An 18,998-nucleotide genomic window follows, 5' to 3' on the forward strand; every position below is an offset into this window, starting at 1 on the left:
AGTTTAAACTTATTTATGGACATTTATCAATGGGTTTAGTCAGGTTTTCTTTACTATAATTGTCGCAAAATTGTCGCAACTGCGACTACGCAATTTTTCGTGCAACATTTTGACTGGAAAGCGAGAAAAGCAAGTTTTTCAAAAATTAACTATGTAGTAATAATTTTAAAATGGACTACGGGTAGTCAGGTATTTATTAACTGCGACAGTCGCAACTGCGTAAAAAAAAGTCGCAACAGGGTTAAAAATTGACTAAATTTACTCCAGCTCAAACATGGAGCAGAAAAAGCTACTACCAAAGTAAAAAAGGAAAAATTGCTTACGTGAAAGAAAATCATCAACAGGCGGAAACCAGTTGATAAATAAGTCACACATAAGCAAAAAAAACAGTAAGGAAAAAATGACTAAAAAAAAGAATACATAAGCAAACATTGATAAATGTCCCTCATTGTACCTAGTGGCAGGTGAACATAAAAATTATCAGCATCAGGTATTCAAAGTGTGTTTTTGTAGAAGTCACTTGGGAAAAATATGCTAAAATGAAGTTCAAGACTGGATGAGAAAGTAGAGGTGAGTTATTGTTATGGTTAAACCAACACAAAGAGTAGGCTCTATGGGTCAGAAGCAGAGTAGGCTCTATGGGTCAGAAGCAGAGCAGGCTCTATGGGTCAGAAGCAGAGCAGGCTCTATGGGTAAGAAGCAGAGCAGGCTCTATGGGTAAGAAGCAGAGTAGGCTCTATGGGTAAGAAGCAGAGTAGGCTCTATGGGTAAGAAGCAGAGTAGGCTCTATGGGTAAGAAGCAGAGTAGGCTCTATGGGTCAGAAGCAGAGTAGGCTCTATGGGTCAGAAGCAGAGTAGGCTCTATGGGTAAGAAGCAGAGTAGGCTCTATGGGTAAGAAGCAGAGTAGGCTCTATGGGTAAGAAGCAGAGTAGGCTCTATGGGTAAGAAGCAGAGTAGGCTCTATGGGTAAGAAGCAGAGTAGGCTCTATGGGTAAGAAGCAGAGTAGGCTCTATGGGTAAGAAGCAGAGTAGGCTCTATGGGTAAGAAGCAGAGTAGGCTCTATGGGTCAGAAGCAGAGTAGGCTCTATGGGTCAGAAGCAGAGTAGGCTCTATGGGTAAGAAGCAGAGTAGGCTCTATGGGTAAGAAGCAGAGTAGGCTCTATGGGTAAGAAGCAGAGTAGGCTCTATGGGTAAGAAGCAGAGTAGGCTCTATGGGTAAGAAGCAGAGTAGGCTCTATGGGTAAGAAGCAGAGTAGGCTCTATGGGTAAGAAGCAGAGTAGGCTCTATGGGTAAGAAGCAGAGTAGGCTCTATGGGTAAGAAGCAGAGTAGGCTCTATGGGTAAGAAGCAGAGTAGGCTCTATGGGTCAGAAGCAGAGTAGGCTCTATGGGTCAGAAGCAGAATAGGCTCTATGGGTAAGAAGCAGTTTTACACTAAAGGGATGTCAGAACATGTGGGTATTTTTGTTGAATGCTTTCATTGTAAAGGCAGATGTGGGTGTCATTACTGCCAGATGCCATGCTATGGAGTCTGATTTAGAAGGGATTGGATAAGTTTTGGTAGTTAGCGTTGGAACTTTTAAATGTTGGAACAGGTAACTTAAATCATTAAAGAAACTGCAGTGAGTATGACTTGAGTTAGGGATGCTATGGTACTGGAGTTGCGCTCTGCGGTGGGCTTGCACACACACAACTTATTCCTGACTGCCAGGAAGAAATGGGAGGTAAAATGGTTTAGCAATCTAAGTGCCACATCTGATCAGAAAGGGGAGATTTATCAAAACCTGTTCAGAGGAAAAGTTTCTGAGTTGCCCGTAGCAACCAATCAGATTGCTTCTTTAATTTTTAGAGGCCTTTTCAAAAATGAAAGAAGCGATCTGACTGGTTGCTATGGGCAACTCAGCAACTCTTCCTCTGGACAGGTTTTGATAAATCTCCCCCAATGAGACTAAAGGTGCCTATATACAATAGACCAAAGTTGATATTTGTCGCAAAACCTGAACAATGAACAATTGTTCTAGACGAGCAATGACAGGCTGTAACCATCTAAAAAGGAGTCATCAAATTTATGGGAACAATTTCTCCTTAAAAAATTCAACAGGCAATCATTTGTACAATGGTTGTTCATCAACATACTTCTACCTAATACATATTAGGTACATATTTCCCCCTTACGGGACAGATAGTCCCAACAGACAACGTGGAATATAGCATGTATTCTCAGGAGCCTGGTTCTCTTTGGTGGCTCAGCTTTACTCGAAGCTTTAAGCAAATAAAAAAAAGCTAATTCAATCAAAATTATTTTCCTGAATTACTATATCACTAAAACTAGGTAAAACATCTACTACAGTCTGAACTTTAAAATGGCTTCGCTTCTTATGCTGGGCAAGAGCTGCTCTATGGCTATAACATTTTCCACATTCCGAACATGAAAATGGCTTCTCCCCTGTATGTATCAACTGATGATTAACTAGGACAGATTTCTGTCTAAAATATTTTCCACATGCTGTACATGAAAATGGTTTCTCCCCTGTATGAGTTCTGTAATGTTTAACAAGATCAGACTTTTGGCTAAAACATTTCCCACAGTCTGAACATGAAAATGGCTTCTCCCCTGTGTGGCTTCTTAAATGTTCCATTAGACTTGATTTTCTTGTGAAGCTTTTCCCACACTCTGAACATAAAAATGGTTTCTCACTGTGAGTTCTCTGATGTACATCAAGACATGACTTCTGGCTAAAAGATTTCCCACATTCTGAACATGAAAATAGCTCCTCCCCTGTGTGAGTTAAACTATGTTCAATAAGGTGGGATTTCTTAGCAAAGTATTTTCCACACTGCAGACATGAAAATGGCTTCTCCCCAGTATGGATTACCTGATGTTTAACTGCAGCTGACTTATGGCTAAAACATTTCCCACATTCTGGGCATGAAAATGGTTTTTCCCCTGTATGAGTTCTTTGATGTTCAATAAGACATGATTTCCTTGCAAAACATTTCCCGCATTCAGAACAAGAATAAGGTTTCTCCCCTGTGTGACATTTCTGATGTTTAACAACATCTGATTTTTGGATAAAACATTTCCCACATTCTGGACATGAAAAAGGCTTTACCCCTGTGTGAGTTTTTTGATGCTCAACAAGATTCGACTTTGTTGTGAAACATTTGCCACATTCTGAGCATGAAAATGGCTTCATCCCTGTGTGAGTTATCTGATGTTTAAAAAGATCTTGTTTTCGGGTAAAACATTTGCCACATTCCAAACATGAAAATGGCTTAACGCCTGAGTGAATTTTCTGATGTGTAACAAGGACTGATTTTTGCATAAAACATTTCCCACATTCTGGACAAGAAAATGGCTTCTCCCCTGTGTGTGTTCTCTGATGCACAATAAGATCTGATTTCTGTTGAAAACCTCTATCACATTCTGAACATGAAAATGGCTCCTCCCCTCTGTGCCTTCTTTGATGTTTAAAAAGAACTGATTTCTGGCGAAAACTTTTTCCACATTCTGAACATGAGAATGGCCTCTCATCTCTGTGTATTCTTTCATGCATAGAAAGATTAGATTTCTTTGAAAAATGTTTCCCACATTCAGCACATGGAAATACTTTACGCCCTGCTTCTCCTGTAGTTTGATCAACACTCTGGTACTGTCCAGGTGAAGGTTCCTCCTGATTGGTGAGATCAGCAGATGGCCCTCTAATGTGAATGAATGAGGGTATATTTGTTGTAAGGAGTGTCCTGGAATGTTCTCCATGATTGTCTTCTATGATACTGTTATATTTTACTTGATAATCTTGAGCTAAATTGAGATGTTCTGCAAAGTCATCTGTTAGATAGAAGAACAGATTTCATCTTTTGCACTACACAATTACATACAAAGAAACATTTCTGCAACACTCTGCAAGGCATCCCTAACAAGGCAGCCCTGTGTATGTGTGATGACAGCACAAACATTTCTAACAACACCCACAACTGAGATGGAGACCTGTTACATTCATCCAAATGGGACTTTGTTCATCAGCAAGCATGTGGATTTCTGCAAGCCCTATTAAGATACATGGGCCAGTCACAAAGACTTCTTTCGCCTATAAATAAAAAATCCTTCCTGATTCATGCAGGATCATAATTTTACTTTAATAGCAATCATCCTATATATAATGTTTTACAAGAAAGATGTTCCTTCCCAAATTAAAGCAGAATTAAAACAATGACCCTCCTATTTCGTCTTAAACTTTCCCATGTAAACATCTGAAAACCTTTTCACTTTAACTATGGTTTCCATCAACAGGATCCTACCTAGTACCCAATTTATTTTCTTTTAGAAATGTACATGCACCATCTTCCTGCTACCTTTTACTCCCTTTTCTGTTTCGTAAATGTTTATTTTATAAATATTTCATGGGGAATTTCTTTTGTCGAACACACAAAAAATCATCCAGTTCTACATATAATACTTTTTTACATTACTTTCAAAAACTGTTATAAGACTGTTCATCTGTTGTATTTTTCGCCGTATAAGACGCACTTTATCTTTCCCAAAACTGGGGGGGAAAAGTCGGTGCGTCTTATACGGCGAATACAAACCTATCGCGGCGGTCCCTGCGGCCATCAACGGCCGGGACCCGCGGCTAATACAGGACATCACCAATCGCGGTGATGCCCTGTATTAACCCTACAGATGCAGATCAAAGCTGACCACCGCGTCTGAAGGGAAAGTGACACTAACCCGGATGCTCAGTCGGGCTGTTCGGGACCGCTGTGGTGAAATCGCGGCGTCCAGAACAGCTTACAGGACACCGGGAGGGACCTTACCTGCCTCCTCGGTGTCTGCTCCGTGCCGAGATCGCCTGCATGGCCGGCGCTCTCCTTTCACGTCATCACGTCGTCGCGCACGCCGTCCCGTCATCCAATAGGAGCGGCGTGCGTAGCGACGTGATGACGGGAGCATGATGACGGTGATGGAGAGCGTGGATCCCGGGGAAGAAGACGTCCGGAGCATCGGGGACACCACGGGGATGCGGCAACAGCTATGGAGCAACATCCAGGGTAGCGGTGACGAGTGGTGACAGGTCCGGAGCAGTGGGGACACGTGAGTATTACCTCCTATCCAGTGGTCTTCAACCTGCGTAGCTCCAGATGTTGGAAAAATACAACTCCCAGCATGCCCGGACAGCCAACGGCTGTCCGGGCATGCTGGGAGTTGTAGTTTTGCAACATCTGGAGGTCCGCAGGTTGAAGATCACTGTTGGGTTCAGAATCTTTTTTTTCTAGATTTTGCACCTTTAAAATTGGGTGCGTCTTTTATGCCGGTGCGTACTATAGGGCGAAAAATACGGTAGTTATTATTTGACTAACTTTAATGAAGAATTTTAAATCTGGTGTGGCTTTGCTGCTGTGAAACTGCGGCAGGTTTTCTGCTGCAGAAAAGTAGTATGGCGGTATAGGTTAGTATTTACATTAGTCACTTTTGTTGCTTTTTTTTTGGTAATTTTTGCAGTCAGTTTTTACAAGAATGTTTCAATTTTGCCAAAATTCTGCATATTGTTTGGTTAGCTCGATGGTAAGTCTCCATTATGTATTCTTTTTGTATCTAGGCACGGTGATGCATATTTACCCTTCCTTGCTGGTGTTTGTTCCTGCCAGATGGGAAAACTAGCTTTTAGAAAAAATCTGCATTTTCTTCTTTCTAAATAAGTGCAAAGTTAATTTGTTATTGATAAATAATATTATCTCTACATACTCTTATGCTCACATGTTAAGATGTTATTTACATGATTGCATGTACTATAGCAAAAATATAATACAGGGTATGTTCTATAGCAGATACTATTATACAGTAACCCCCCCGACCTACGATGGCCCCGACATATGATAAAATCGACATACGATGCTTTTATATGTCGGGGCCATCGCATTAACTGCTATCCGACAGCGCAAAATGCTTAAGCTGCTGTCGGATAGCAGTTTAAGCATCCCGGGCAGGTTCACTTACCTATTCCCGCTGCTCCGGGTCCACTTCGCGATCCTCCGGTGTCTTCCGCATCTTCTCCAGGGTCCGGGCCTCGCTTTCCGGCGTCGTTATTACGTCACTACGCACACCGCGCCGGCGCAGCAGCGTAATAACGTCATCAGAAAGCGAGGCCCGGACCCTGCAGAAGATGCGGAAGAAGCCGGAGGATCGCGAAGAAGACACCGGAGCAGCGGGACAGCATCGGGAGCGGTGAGGACCTGGTCCGGAGCGACGGGGACAGGTGAGTACAGCTTCCTATACTTTACATTGCACGGATCCCTCAACATACGATGGATTCGACAAACGATGGGTCGTTTGGAACGAATTACCATCGTATGTTGAGGGACCACTGTATAGGTGTCATGACTGTATATTATTTCTGAAGAATTGTACCATTTAATGTATACTAGTAGGTTTATGGTATCTAGGGTGCTAAATAACCTACTCTAGCTTCATTATTGTCAGGGAAGGTGGAGTCCAGCTGGTCAACAAGGGAAAATATTTGAGTTTTTCAGCATTTAATGGTTAACACTCACCGCTGTTCATATCTCTAGGAATTTCCTCCTCCTTACACTTGGTTACAATGGTATACGTCTCTTCTTCATCTGTTAAAACGTCATCTTTGAAATCAGATAATTGTTTAACCTAATCCACCATACAGGGAACAAATAATAAACAAATATGAAGATAGAAAAGTCTTGGAAAAAAGCAAAAATGTGTATAACCAACTTAAAAATTCTATGTGGCTGCACCAGTATATATATTTATAAAGAATAGATAAACTTCAGTCCATCCATTCCCTAAACATAACATTATACATACTTATTATTATGTTGCAGTCACAATCATTGACCGCTCTCATATATAGTATTTGATAACATCTTAGTTCCGTCTACCTGATAATTCTGTGGAACATTTGGAATATCTTCTGAATTATCCTGGGAATGCAATGGCCTGGGACTTCCCTCTAGTGGATTTCTCTTACTAGAGCCTTCTGTAAAAACACACATACAAGGCTGAATACAATGTTTAAACGTGACTGTCAAGTGATCTACTTATATTGGTGATCCCTTTAGACATTCAGATTTATATAGATGAAACAGCTAAAGAGAATTCTATAGAAATCAAACAGCCTGCTAGATGATCATAGTAACCATTTACAGAAAATAGTTCGATGCATTACTCCCCACTACTTCTGCAGTATTTGTAAATTGATGCCATTCATGTTATTTTTAATCCTGAGTAAGAGATGGGGTAGTGACAGGCCTGAGCCGGCCATGAGTAGACATCAGAACTGTAGTCCCGGCACTCAGCCGCTTGCAGCTAGGCCGCATGAACTGTCTATTCACGCACACTAAAGACCCGCCGGCCGGCACCTCAGGGGCTGAGAGCAGACTTGTGTGTGCCTGCAAACCTGCTCCCAGCAACAATTTGCCTGTATCACAGAAACGCCGGCGGGAGGTTGGTGGGGGCTGGAGAGGGAATAGGGTTCTGAGCAGCGGCCCCCGGCTACTAAAATCAGCTGGGGGCCGCCACCCCCTCCATACACCCTGAGCGCCGGTGTGAGGTGCAGACTTGCATCCCATGCAAGTCTGCATCGGCTCCTGTGCCTCACGCCGGCATTAAATAAAAATAAGGGGGAAATCGGTCTGTCACTGCTTGCCCGATACAGGGCTAAATCTATGAAAAATTCTCCTGCCCGGCGCCCGAAATACATGTCCTGGGCATCGGGCGATAGGATTTCCACATCCCTGATGAACATGTGGTGTCATTACAATGTTTCATTGCAACATACAACTGACATTATATAGTATGTTAAAACTGCTTCTCAAAGGTTTAAAGGGGTACTCCGCTGCTCAGCGTTTGGAACAAACTGTTCCGAACGCTGGAGCCCGTGATGTCATAGCCCGCCACCTCAATGTAAGTCTATGGGAGGGGGCGTGACGTCATGAGGGGGCGGGGCTATGATGTCAGGAGCTCCTGGCTCCAACGTTCGGAACAGTTTGTTCCAAACGCTGCGCAGCGGAGTACCCCTTTAAAGGGTTTGCCATGACCAGCCAGAAAATTACCCTGAGGCAAAAGTATTACAACATAACTATTCAGATTAATCGCCATCCATGAAATACATACAATATTTAAATAACTCAAGTTACTTTCTGTTTTGACTCATAGAGGGTGGTCAGGACCCTTTTTAAAGATCATGCCCAAGATATTAGTTTGGAGCCACTTCAGCTCAACAATGCATTTTGTGCACTCTATAAAATAACTAATTTCATAATACTTAAGAGGATTGGTTCAGAAATATTTAAAACATCCCAAAACAACCATGCTACAAGCATAGCTTACAATTGATCATGCTGTTGTATGAATCCCGAGGCTGCCTGAACAAATTCTGAAAATGATGTCATGTCTGAGTGCCTGACTAGCACAGCAACTTGATTAATGACAGATGCTTTGTAATGGAAATATAGTATTCTATTTTTTATTTTATCCACCTCCTGCTGTAATAGTCTTTTTTTTTCTTCTTGTACCTTGCACTATGTTCTCAGTTTGTTTGATTTTATATTTGTTATGTATGCTCAAAGAAACTACTACTTCTGCCTTATTTGCACAACCACTTCATTTTTACACTTCACCTACAAGTGGGACTATTTTTTTTTGCCATCTTTTTGTTTGGCAAATGTTCACATTGTCATCTTGTTGACCTGGTGTATGTGTATTAAACTTCAGCAAAAAAAAAAAAGTACATTCACAGACTGCAGTTATTAATGTAAGGGTTCATTCACGTCACGTTTTTGCAATACAGTTCCCTTATCAGGTTTTTGAGGAAAAACAGATTCCTCAAAACCTGACTAAACTGTATCAAAACGTGTGTACACATTTTAACCCGTATACAGTTAAAAAACTTATACGGTTTGAAAAATTACATCCGGTTGCATCCGTTTTTTAAGAAAAAAACGTATACGTTTTTACATTTTCACTATATTTTGAATAAAGTTTTACTTGTTTGATTGAAATTCCAAGAAAGTCAAAAACCGTATGGTGAAAACCGGATGGAACTGTATGCACATACAGTTCTGTACAGTTCCCATTGACTCCCATGTTAAAAAAAAACGTATACGGTTTAATACAGTTTTTCAACCGGACCTAAAACCGTGGTAGACTACGGATTTGGGTACAGGAAAAAAAAACCTGACAAAACCCGTACAGGATGCAAAACGGACACAAACTGATGCATCTTTTGGCATACGGTTTTCAATGGAGAGTCAATGCATACGTTTTCCAATACGGTTTTCACATAGAAAACGTATACGGGAACTGTATCGCAAAAACGTGGTGTGAATGCACCTTAACTAAATGATCGAACACAGCATCAAACCTGCAGCAGATCCTGTATGTGTGAATACACACCGAAAAATGTTGGATATTTTCTGCTGCAGCAAATTCACAGCAGTCTTCAAGTGGGCCATGCAGATTTGCAATGGATTTCAGCATCTGTCATTTTCTGATTATTGATTGTCCCTAATTGTCATTACTCACCGGCGCTTATATCAGTAGAAACTTCCTCCCCCTCATACAGCTGGGTTATCTCCGCATATGTCTCGACTTCTGTTACAACTTCAACTTTGATATCACGCAGATTCATAACCTAATTCACCACATATAAATCAAAGAAGTACGATTAAGAGAGATTCAAAAAGAAAAAAAAACTATCATGATTTTTATAGTAGAAGTGCATGTTTATACCAGGTACGAACATCAAATTCTTCAAATTTTAGTTCATTACATATTTAAAATAAATAAAAAAATACTAATATTATTATAATAAGTATCATAGATAGATCTGATGTTCTTGATGCCATTACAGCATTGTGAGAGAAGGACCTTACTTGGGGGCGGGAAACGTGGACATAACAATAGGCACCTCCTCTGCTGCCCCAGTGGAATCCCAAGATTTAAAGGGGCACTCCGGTGGAAAACTTTTTTATTTTTTTTAAATCAACTGGTGCCAGAAAGTTAAATAGATTTGTAAATTATTTCTATTAAAAAATCCAGTACTTATTAGCTGCTGAATACTACAGGGGAAATTATTTTCTTTTTGGAACACAGAGCTCTCTGCTGACATCACGAGCACAGTTCTCTCTGCTGACATTGCTGTTCATTTTAGGAACTGTCCAGAGCGGCAGATGTTTGCTATGGGGATTTTCTCCTACTCTGGACAGTTCTTAAAATGGACAGAGATGTCAGCAGAGAGCAATGTGGTCGTGGTTCAGCAGAGGGCTCTGTGTTCCAAAAAGAAAAGAATTTCCTCTGTAGTATTCAGCAGCTAATAAGTACTGGAAGGCTTAAGATTTTTTAATAGAAGTAATTTACAAAAAAAAAAAAAAGTTTTCCACCGGAGTATCCCTTTAATTTAGTTTGAAATTTTTTATTGTATTATTTGGTTATTAGTGCAGCCAAAGAAACAGAACTGGGCAAGGAAAAGGGGTGGTTCTGTTGTAGAATTAGGAACTATAACATTTTCTTTATTACAGGCAAATAAAGGATATATAACAATGGTCTTCAACCTGCGGACCTCCAGATGTCGCAAAACTACAACTCCCAGCATGCACGGACAGCCAACGGCTGTCTGTGCATGCTGGGAGTTGTAGTTATGCGACATCTGGAGGTCCGCAGGTTGAAGACCACTTATATATAGGATAATAAATTAGGGAGAAACAGCTTGGAGAACCTGCATCTAAAATTCACGTGATCTCCCGCAGAGACACCCAGAAAGAAGCCAGATTGCTGCAACTCCATCTGAAAGAATTATGCAGCCAGCGCCCCAAAAAGATAACACAATTTACTGGTACTAGGTAGTCAAGGAGCACCCAATACTTAAAGGGGTTATCCAGGAAAAAACTTTTTTTTATATATATATATCAACTGGCTCCAGAAAGTTAAACAGATTTGTAAATTACTTCTATTAAAAAATCTTAATCCTTTCAGTACTTATGAGCTTCTGAAGTTAAGGTTGTTCTTTTCTAAGTGCTCTCTGGTCTCGGGAACACATGTCTCGGGAACCGTCCAGTTTAGAAGCAAATCCCCATAGCAAACCCCATAGCAAACCTAAACTGGGCGGTTCCCGAGACACGTGTCATCAGAGAGCACTTAGGCAGAAAAGAACAACCTTAACTTGAGAAGCTCATAAGTACTTAAAGGATTAAGCTTTTTTAATAGAAGTAATTTACAAATCTGTTTAACTTTCTGGAGCCAGTTGATATTTAAAACATTTTTTTTCCTGGATAACCCCTTTAAAATATAGAAATATTTTGGGTATTCAAAAAAAAAAAAAAAAAACAGCTGTTCCAAATTCCAAAAGGTACAAACAGGAGGTATCTATCTATTCATATATCCAGGTTTCCTGTCCCTAGGATGAAGTTCTCCTCTTGTTATGCTGTTGTGGGGGAGGAGAAAAAAAATAAGTGATTTGAAAGTAGAACAATGTTGAACTGATGAATGTAGAAAAACAAAAAACAAATGCTGTATATGATAAAGATAAATCTACCTGATCCTCCTGTGGGATAGTCTGATTTCCCTCTGGATAATCCTTGAGAAACAGAAGACTGGGAAGTTCCTCTGGGGTTTCTTCCTTAGTGGATTCATCTGTAATTAACACACTAGTGACTGAATACCCACATTAGTTATACAGTGAATATCTAATTTTACAGCTCTTCCATATCTAATATGCAATTGTACAGCCCAGTATTTTGGGCCTTATTTTGTCAGTAGTTTTACAGAAACCAGAGGTAAAAACGACACCAAGAAAAAACTATAAAGATGTGCACCTTTTTTTGTCTTTTTGGACCCAGTTCTGGTCTTGGAAAAAATAACGACAAAAATGAGGCTCAAAATATTGTACAACATTTGAGAAAGAAAAAATGCTCAACTCACCATCCACTGATGTTACAAGGTGCAGAGACCTAGACTGTAGAAAGACCTCTGGAGCTCGGATGATTCGGGCCGCTTCCCGTATGCAGAGACCATGAAATAGGGAGGGATCCAGCTCGCAGAAAAAAGATTAGTTAAAACGTAGCTTTTACTGTCTCACATTAAAAACATAATAGATAAACACAAAAAGGGAGAAGAAAAGGGGGGGGGAAAGACCCCCCTAAAAACCGCAGGCCGACGCGTTTCAAGCTACACAAAAACTCTTAGCCATGACTAAGAGCTCTTGTGTGGCACGAAACGCGTCGGCCTGCTGTTTTTAGGGGTGTCTTTCCCCTCCCCTTTTCTTCTCCCTTTTTGTGTTTATCTATTATGTTTTTAATGTGAGACAGTAAAAGCTACGTTTTAACTAATCTTTTTACTGCGAGCTGGATCCCTCCCCATTTCATGGTCTCTCAAAATAGTGTGTGACCCCAGCCTAAGGTTTCCCCATGCAGAGTGTGCTGCTAAACTGCAACAAAATCCACATAACACATGAGAATTCCCTAACCCAATAGGTAAGACATGGATTTGTGAATTATCATGAATTTTTTGTGCAGATTTGACATTTGAATGTGGACTACGATGGACGTTTATCAATGGGTTTAGTCAGGTTTTCTTTACAATAATTGTTGCAAAATTGTCGCAACTGCGACTACGTGTGTTTTCGTGCGACAATTTGCATGAAGAACAAGAAAAGCAAGAAAATTCTAACTTGCTTACGTAGTAAATTTTTCAAAATGGATTTGCTTTAGTCGCAACTGCGCAAAAAAAAGTCGCAACAAGGTAAAAAATTGACTAAACTTACTCCAGCTCAAACATGGAGCAGAAAAAGCTACTACCAAAGTAAAAAAGGAAAAATTGCTTACATGAAAGAAAATTATCAACACGCTGAAACCAGTTGATAAATAAGTCACACATAAGCAAAAAAAAAAAGTAAGGAAAAAATTACTAAAAAAAGAATACATAAGCAAACATTGATAAGTGTCCCCAAATGTCTTTATACTTTCCTGCTGTTTATATATATATATATATATACACACACGTCACACGCCGCCCGCCCTGTAGTCGCCGGTAATCAGACCCGGAGTGAACATGCTCCGGGGACTGATTACAAACGGGGTGCCGCGTGCAAGATCACGGGGGTCCCCAGCGGTGGGAGTCCTGCGACCAGGCATCTTATCCCCTATCCTTTGGATAGGGGATAAGATGTCTAAGCACCGGAGTACCCCTTTAACTCTTCCTCATCACAGATTTTGATAAATCTCCCCCATAGTGTGCATGTACAGTTCACAAGTGTTCAATAGTAATAATGAATAATAAAATGTTATACTAATTGTAATAAATAAAAGTAAGCAAATTAATGTTGAAGTACATATTATAATATTTCTGTTACTATGAGTATAATAGATCCTACTCTACACCATAGATGTAAAGGATTTGTAAACTTTGGTGACCCAGAAGACAGATTTATCATATTTATTCAGATAATATATTTATATTTGCTGTATAGAACAGGGTATTGATCTGCGCTATTGCATAACAGTGGTTACCAAAGGGTTCAGTATTTTTCTATATGTTCATTAATGACCTTGAAGATTCTAATACATTTTATAATGCAGGGAGATAATATATTACAAAGGAAGTAAGAGAACCTAAACACTAAAAGGCAGAGACTCCTGTTTTGATATAAGTCCCTGCTTCTGTATGTCATTTCTGTGACATCCCACATTATTAGACAGGAGGGTGCAGAGTGGTGGGCCAGCACAGCGGTAACTTAGCAGCAAGACATATTGTGTAAAGCTGGTCAATGTACAGGAGCCAGGACCCATGTCTATGACTGGAGTCCTTGTGACTGTATATTAGGATTTACCTTGAACAAATCCCCAAATAAAACAGATTAAGACAAGTTCAAATTATTTGAGGACATTTCTTGAAGGCTGATAAACTAGCAGCATGTAATACATTTTAAAGGTAAACTGATAGCATGGTCACCCACACTAACCTGGATATACAGATAGATAGTAAGAAACAGAGTCATCTGCACTAACCTGAATGTACAGATAGGAAGAAACAGGGTCAGCTGCACAATCTGTGTATTCAGCTTAGTGCGGATGACCCTGTTTCTTACCATCTATCTGTATATTCATGTACAACACAAATAGAGAAACATAGCCGTACATCCACCATTTGTATTTTGATCTACTTACTTCTCAGCATAATTTAAAAAACAGGTTATTAGTATACATTTTGATCAAAAAGTACAAGCCCACTCGCCACGTTAAAGCCACCCAGTCAGAGTGAGTCCCTAACCTAACACTGGCGTAGCACCGGGTGGAGACCACCGCCTCTGAGTCCCCATGCCCACAGGGGGAACGACCCAGTGGTCAGGCAGCCCCACTGCTGCTCGACCAAGCCCCTGGCTTTGGGCCGCACCACCCCACAGACAAAGCATCACAGAAACAATGGCCGCCAGAGACCCACACCAGTGTGAACACTTACCATGTGCTCCCTACCAAGAGGGCTGGGAGAATGGAAGGAGGAATCCCATATGCAGTCTCCTGCTAATTAAAAATGCTTGGGCCAAATGGGTGGAGTGGAGTGCTGGCCATGGAAGGAGGGAGAGACTACAAATGTACAACACAAATCGAGAAACATAGCCGCACATCCACCATTTGTATTTTGATCTACTTGTTTCTCAGCATAATTTAAAAAACTAACAGGTTGTTAGTATACATATTTGTATTATATTCAGGTTAGTGCGGGTGACCCTGTTTCTTACCAAGTGAAAATAGGTGCAGCTCTTCAGGAGATATTTATGTTGTTGCTAATATGATAATTTATTCTTATCTGCAATGGAGGAAGCTGCAGATTTATAGGCAATGCTTTCCCCCACTAGCTCTGGCGCCCCCTTCAGCCGATAACCACATTCCTTCTGTCAATAATCCCCCTTCCTCCATAAACCTGCTGAGGAAGAGTGGATGAATTTTTATGTAGGGGTGGCATTATTGACCAAAGGGGGCAGGGATCTTGCCAGAGCTAGCGGGAGAAAGCATGGCACATACAGCAGCAGGAGCCTCCAGTGCAGTTAAGAAGAAATTACCATATTAGCAACAAAATCAGCAGCGTCACAAATATTCACCAAATAAGAAACATTAGAAACAGGATCAGACACACTACCTGAACATCTACCTGCACATATATTCAGGTTAGTGCGGGTGACCCTGCTGTCAGTTTCTCTTTAAGGTTGATAAAAAGGGATTTTTGTCTTACCGTAAAATCCTTTTCTCGGAGGATCCATTGGGGGACACAGACCTTGGGTATATGCTGTTGTTGCTAGGAGACTTGACACTAAGGAAACCAAAAGAGTCGGCTCCTCCCAGCAGGATATACCCGCCTACAGAGCCTGAGGTAATCAGTTTAGTTCCCAAGCAGTAGGAGAGGACCGAGAGGCAGAAATCAAGACCAGTCCGAGGTAACCAGAACAAAAAATTAACTGAACAAACCCTCGGACAGGTAACCAAAAAGCTGTGATTTTACGGTAAGACAAAAATCCCTTTTTTTCTATCGGCTCCACAAACCTTGGGACGTACCAAAGCCATCCCTAGGGTGGGCACAGAAAACAATCAAGGGGCAGGCTGGACCACCGCCGCCTGCAACCCCTTACAGCCCAGACTAGCATCAGCGGATGCAAAGGTATGAACCTGGTAGAATTTAGTAAAAAAGTGTGCAAGGACGACCAGGTAGCCGCCTTACAGACTTGAGAGGCTGAAGCCCTGTTATGGAGAGCCCAGGAAGCTCCGACAGTAGTGAGCTGAAACTCTGAAAGGAGGTGTCTTCACCCTGCAATGGTAAGCTTCTGAAATGGCAGACCTGATCCACCGCGAAATGGTCGCCTTCGAAGCAGGTAGACCCTTACGGTGACCGTCCATAAGAACAAAAAAGGAGTCACATTGACGAAAAGACGACGTAACAGAGAGGTAGGTACGCACCGCCCGTACCACATTAAGTTTATGAAGCAAACGTTCCCCGCAATGAGATGGAGCGGGACAAAAGGACGGGAGGACGATATCCTCATTAAGGTGGAAGGCAGAAACCACCTTAGGTAAAAAAAAGAAGGAACCGGACGAAAAACAACTTTGTCCTGATGGACAATCAGAAAGGGAGAGCGGCAAGAAAGAGCCGCCAACTCCGAAACCCGTCTGATGGAGGTAATTGCCATAAGGAACGCCACCTTCCAGGAAAGGAGATGAAGGGAAACCTCCTTGAAGGGTTCAAAGGGCGCGCCCTGTAGGGCGCCAAGGACCAAATTCAGATCCCAAGGAGGTGTAGGAGACCTGTAAGGAGGAGTCGCGTGGGACACTCCTTGAAGGAAGGTCTGAACATGAGAATCAGATGCCAGAGGGTGTTGAAAAAGAATGGAAAGGGCCGAAACTTGACCCCTTAAAGAGCTGAGAGCTAATTGCTGTTCCAGCCCTGACTGCAAAAATGCATGGAGTCGGGGAAAGGAGAACACCACTGGAGAAAAAGATTGAGATTCACACCAACGAAAATAAGACCGCCAGGTACGGTGGTATATCTTCGCGGAAGAGGGCTTGCGCGCCTTGAGGATGGTGCGAATCACCTGTGTTGAGAAGCCACGGGCCCTTAGTACCACGGTCTCAACCGTCACGCCATCTAATGCAGCGATGGTAAATTGGGGTGGCACAGGGGACCCTGAGAGAGAAGGTCTGGATGGAGCGGAACGTCGTCCAGGAGCCGGACAACGTCGGCGTACCACGCCCTCCGTGGCCAATCTGGAGCCACGAGAATGACGGGAATGCCCTCCGCTTTGAGCTTCCTCAGGACCCTGGGAAGGAGAGGAAGAGGAGGGAACAGATAAGGTAGGGCAAACCCCAACCAAGGAATCACCAGTGCGTCCGCTGCCAGAGCACAAAGAGGGGAACCTTCTGGTTGTGGCAGGATGCAAAGAGGTACACATCTGGAGTTCCCCAGAGGTCGCAAATCTCTGCAAATACCTCCGGATGAAGGGACCACTCGCCGGGGTCAGGAGAGGGCCGGCTTAGGAAGTCCGCTTCCCAATTGTTTACACCTGGGATGTGATTTGCCGAGATGGCCGGAACCCTGAGCTCCGCCCAGAGAAGAATCTTAGAAACCTCGGCCATCGCCGCCAAGCTGCGAGTGTCGCCCTGGCGATTGATGTACGCCACTGCAGTGGAGTTGTCCGACTGGACACGAAATGGGCGGCCCTGGAGAAGGATCTCCCAATGCAACAGGCAAAGGTAGATTGCCCTCAGTTCCAAGATGTTGATCGGGAAGAGTGTCTCTCTGGGAGACCAAAGGCCCTGGACTGTCCGGTCTTGGAACCCCCCCCCCCCCCAACCCGAAAGGCTGGCATCCGTGGTGACCACTAGCCAATGGAGGGGCAGGAAGGAGTGCCCCTGAAGAAGTATCGGGGAGCGGAGCCAATACAGAAGGGAGCGGCGAGATGTCCGAGGAAGTACAATCTTGCGATTGAGGGACAAGGGGGACCTGTCCCACCGGGATAGAATCGTGAGTTGAAGGGGTCGAAAATGAAACTGAGCGAAGGGAACGGCCTCCATGGCCGCCACCATTTGACCCAGGACTTCCATGCAAAAGCGAATGGACACCGGGGAGGGGTTCCTGAGTATACGAACCCCCGACAGAAGGGTCACCCGCTTGTCTGGCGGGCGGTGCACCCGGGTGGACTGGGTGTCGAACTGAAGTCCCAGAAAAACCAAGGACTGAGTGGGGGACAGGTTGGACTTGTCCTGATTGACCAACCAACTGAAGGGAGACAGAGCCTGAAGAGTGAGGTGAGACTCTCTAGATTCTGGTCTCTGGACGGAGCCTTGATCAGAATGTCGTCTAAGTAAGGAATCACTGAGACCCCCCTCGTCCGTAGCAGGCCGATCACCGGTGCAAGGACCTTGGTGAATACCCTGGGAGCTGTGGCCAGGCCGAAGGGGAGAGCCACAAACTGGAAATGTCCCTCCGGAACAGCAAAGCAGAGGAACCGCTGGTGTCCCGGAAAAATCGGAACATGGAGGTAGGCATCCCCGATGTCCACTGAGGAAAGAAACTCCCCCTGATCCATGGTCGCCACGACCGAACGGAGAGACTCCATGCGGAAGTGGTGCAGGAGGAGATGCCGGTTGAGCAGCTTTAGATCTAAGATTGGGCGTACTAAAATGCTTGGTTTCCCAAAAGTTTTACATTTAAAAAAAGGGTAATAGCAGAAAATACCCACCAAAATTTGAAGTCCAATTTCTCCCGATTCAGAAAACACCCCATATGGGGGTGAAAAGTGCTCTGCTGGCGCACTACAGGTCTCAGAAGAGAAGGAGTCACATTTGGCTTTTTTGAAGGAAATTTTGCTCTGGGGGCATGCCGCATTTAGGAAGCCCCTATGGTGCCAGGACAGCAAAAAAAAAACACATGGCATACCATTTTGGAAACTAGACCCCTCGGGGAACGTAACAAGGGGTAAAGTGAACCTTAATACCCCACAGGTGTTTCACGACTTTTGCATATGTAAAAAAAAATAAAAAAATGTACCTAAAATGTTTGGTTTCTCAAAAAATTTACATTTTTACAAAGGGTTAAAGCAGAAAATACCCCCCAAAATTTGAAGCCCAATTTCTCCCGATTCAGAAAACACCCCATATGGGGGTGCAAAGTGCTCTGCTGGCACACTACAGGTCTCAGAAGAGAAGGCGTCACATTTGGCTTTTTGAAAGCAAATTTTGCTCTGGGGGCATGCCGCATTTAGGAAGCCCCTATGGTGCCAGGACCGCAAAAAAAAACCCACATGGCATACCATTTTGGAAACTAGAGCCCTCGGGGAATGTAACAAGGGGTTAAGTGAACCTTAATAACCCACAGGCATTTCACGACTATTGCATATGAAAAAAAATACCCCACAGGCGTTTCACGACTATTGCATATGTAAAAAAAATAAATAAATAATATACCCTGGGCGATATGACCCCC

At 42.8% G+C, this 18,998-nt stretch overlaps 1 protein-coding gene across 4 annotated transcripts in view; it reads right to left on the reverse strand.

Annotated features, from left to right (window-relative positions):
- Positions 1–1,899: 1,899 nt before the first annotated feature.
- Positions 1,900–18,998, reverse strand: part of LOC130282781 (oocyte zinc finger protein XlCOF6-like) — a 36,066-nt gene continuing 18,967 nt past the window's right edge. For 3 of the 4 annotated variants that reach the window (XM_056531502.1, XM_056531504.1, XM_056531505.1), the window contains exons 5-10: positions 11,566–11,663; positions 9,558–9,666; positions 6,914–7,011; positions 6,554–6,662; positions 5,622–5,693; positions 1,900–3,833 (exon numbers count right to left, since the gene is read on the reverse strand). In XM_056531502.1, coding sequence (XP_056387477.1) covers positions 2,290–3,833; positions 5,622–5,693; positions 6,554–6,662; positions 6,914–7,011; positions 9,558–9,666; positions 11,566–11,663 — 2,030 coding nt within the window. In that variant the 3' untranslated portion in view covers positions 1,900–2,289. The remainder of the gene's footprint in view (positions 3,834–5,621; positions 5,694–6,553; positions 6,663–6,913; positions 7,012–9,557; positions 9,667–11,565; positions 11,664–18,998) is intronic. The other variant, XM_056531503.1, reaches the window with a different exon arrangement.

This window comes from Hyla sarda, chromosome 7, assembly GCF_029499605.1.
Source record: "Hyla sarda isolate aHylSar1 chromosome 7, aHylSar1.hap1, whole genome shotgun sequence".
In the NCBI taxonomy this organism is placed as follows: Eukaryota; Metazoa; Chordata; class Amphibia; order Anura; family Hylidae; genus Hyla; species Hyla sarda.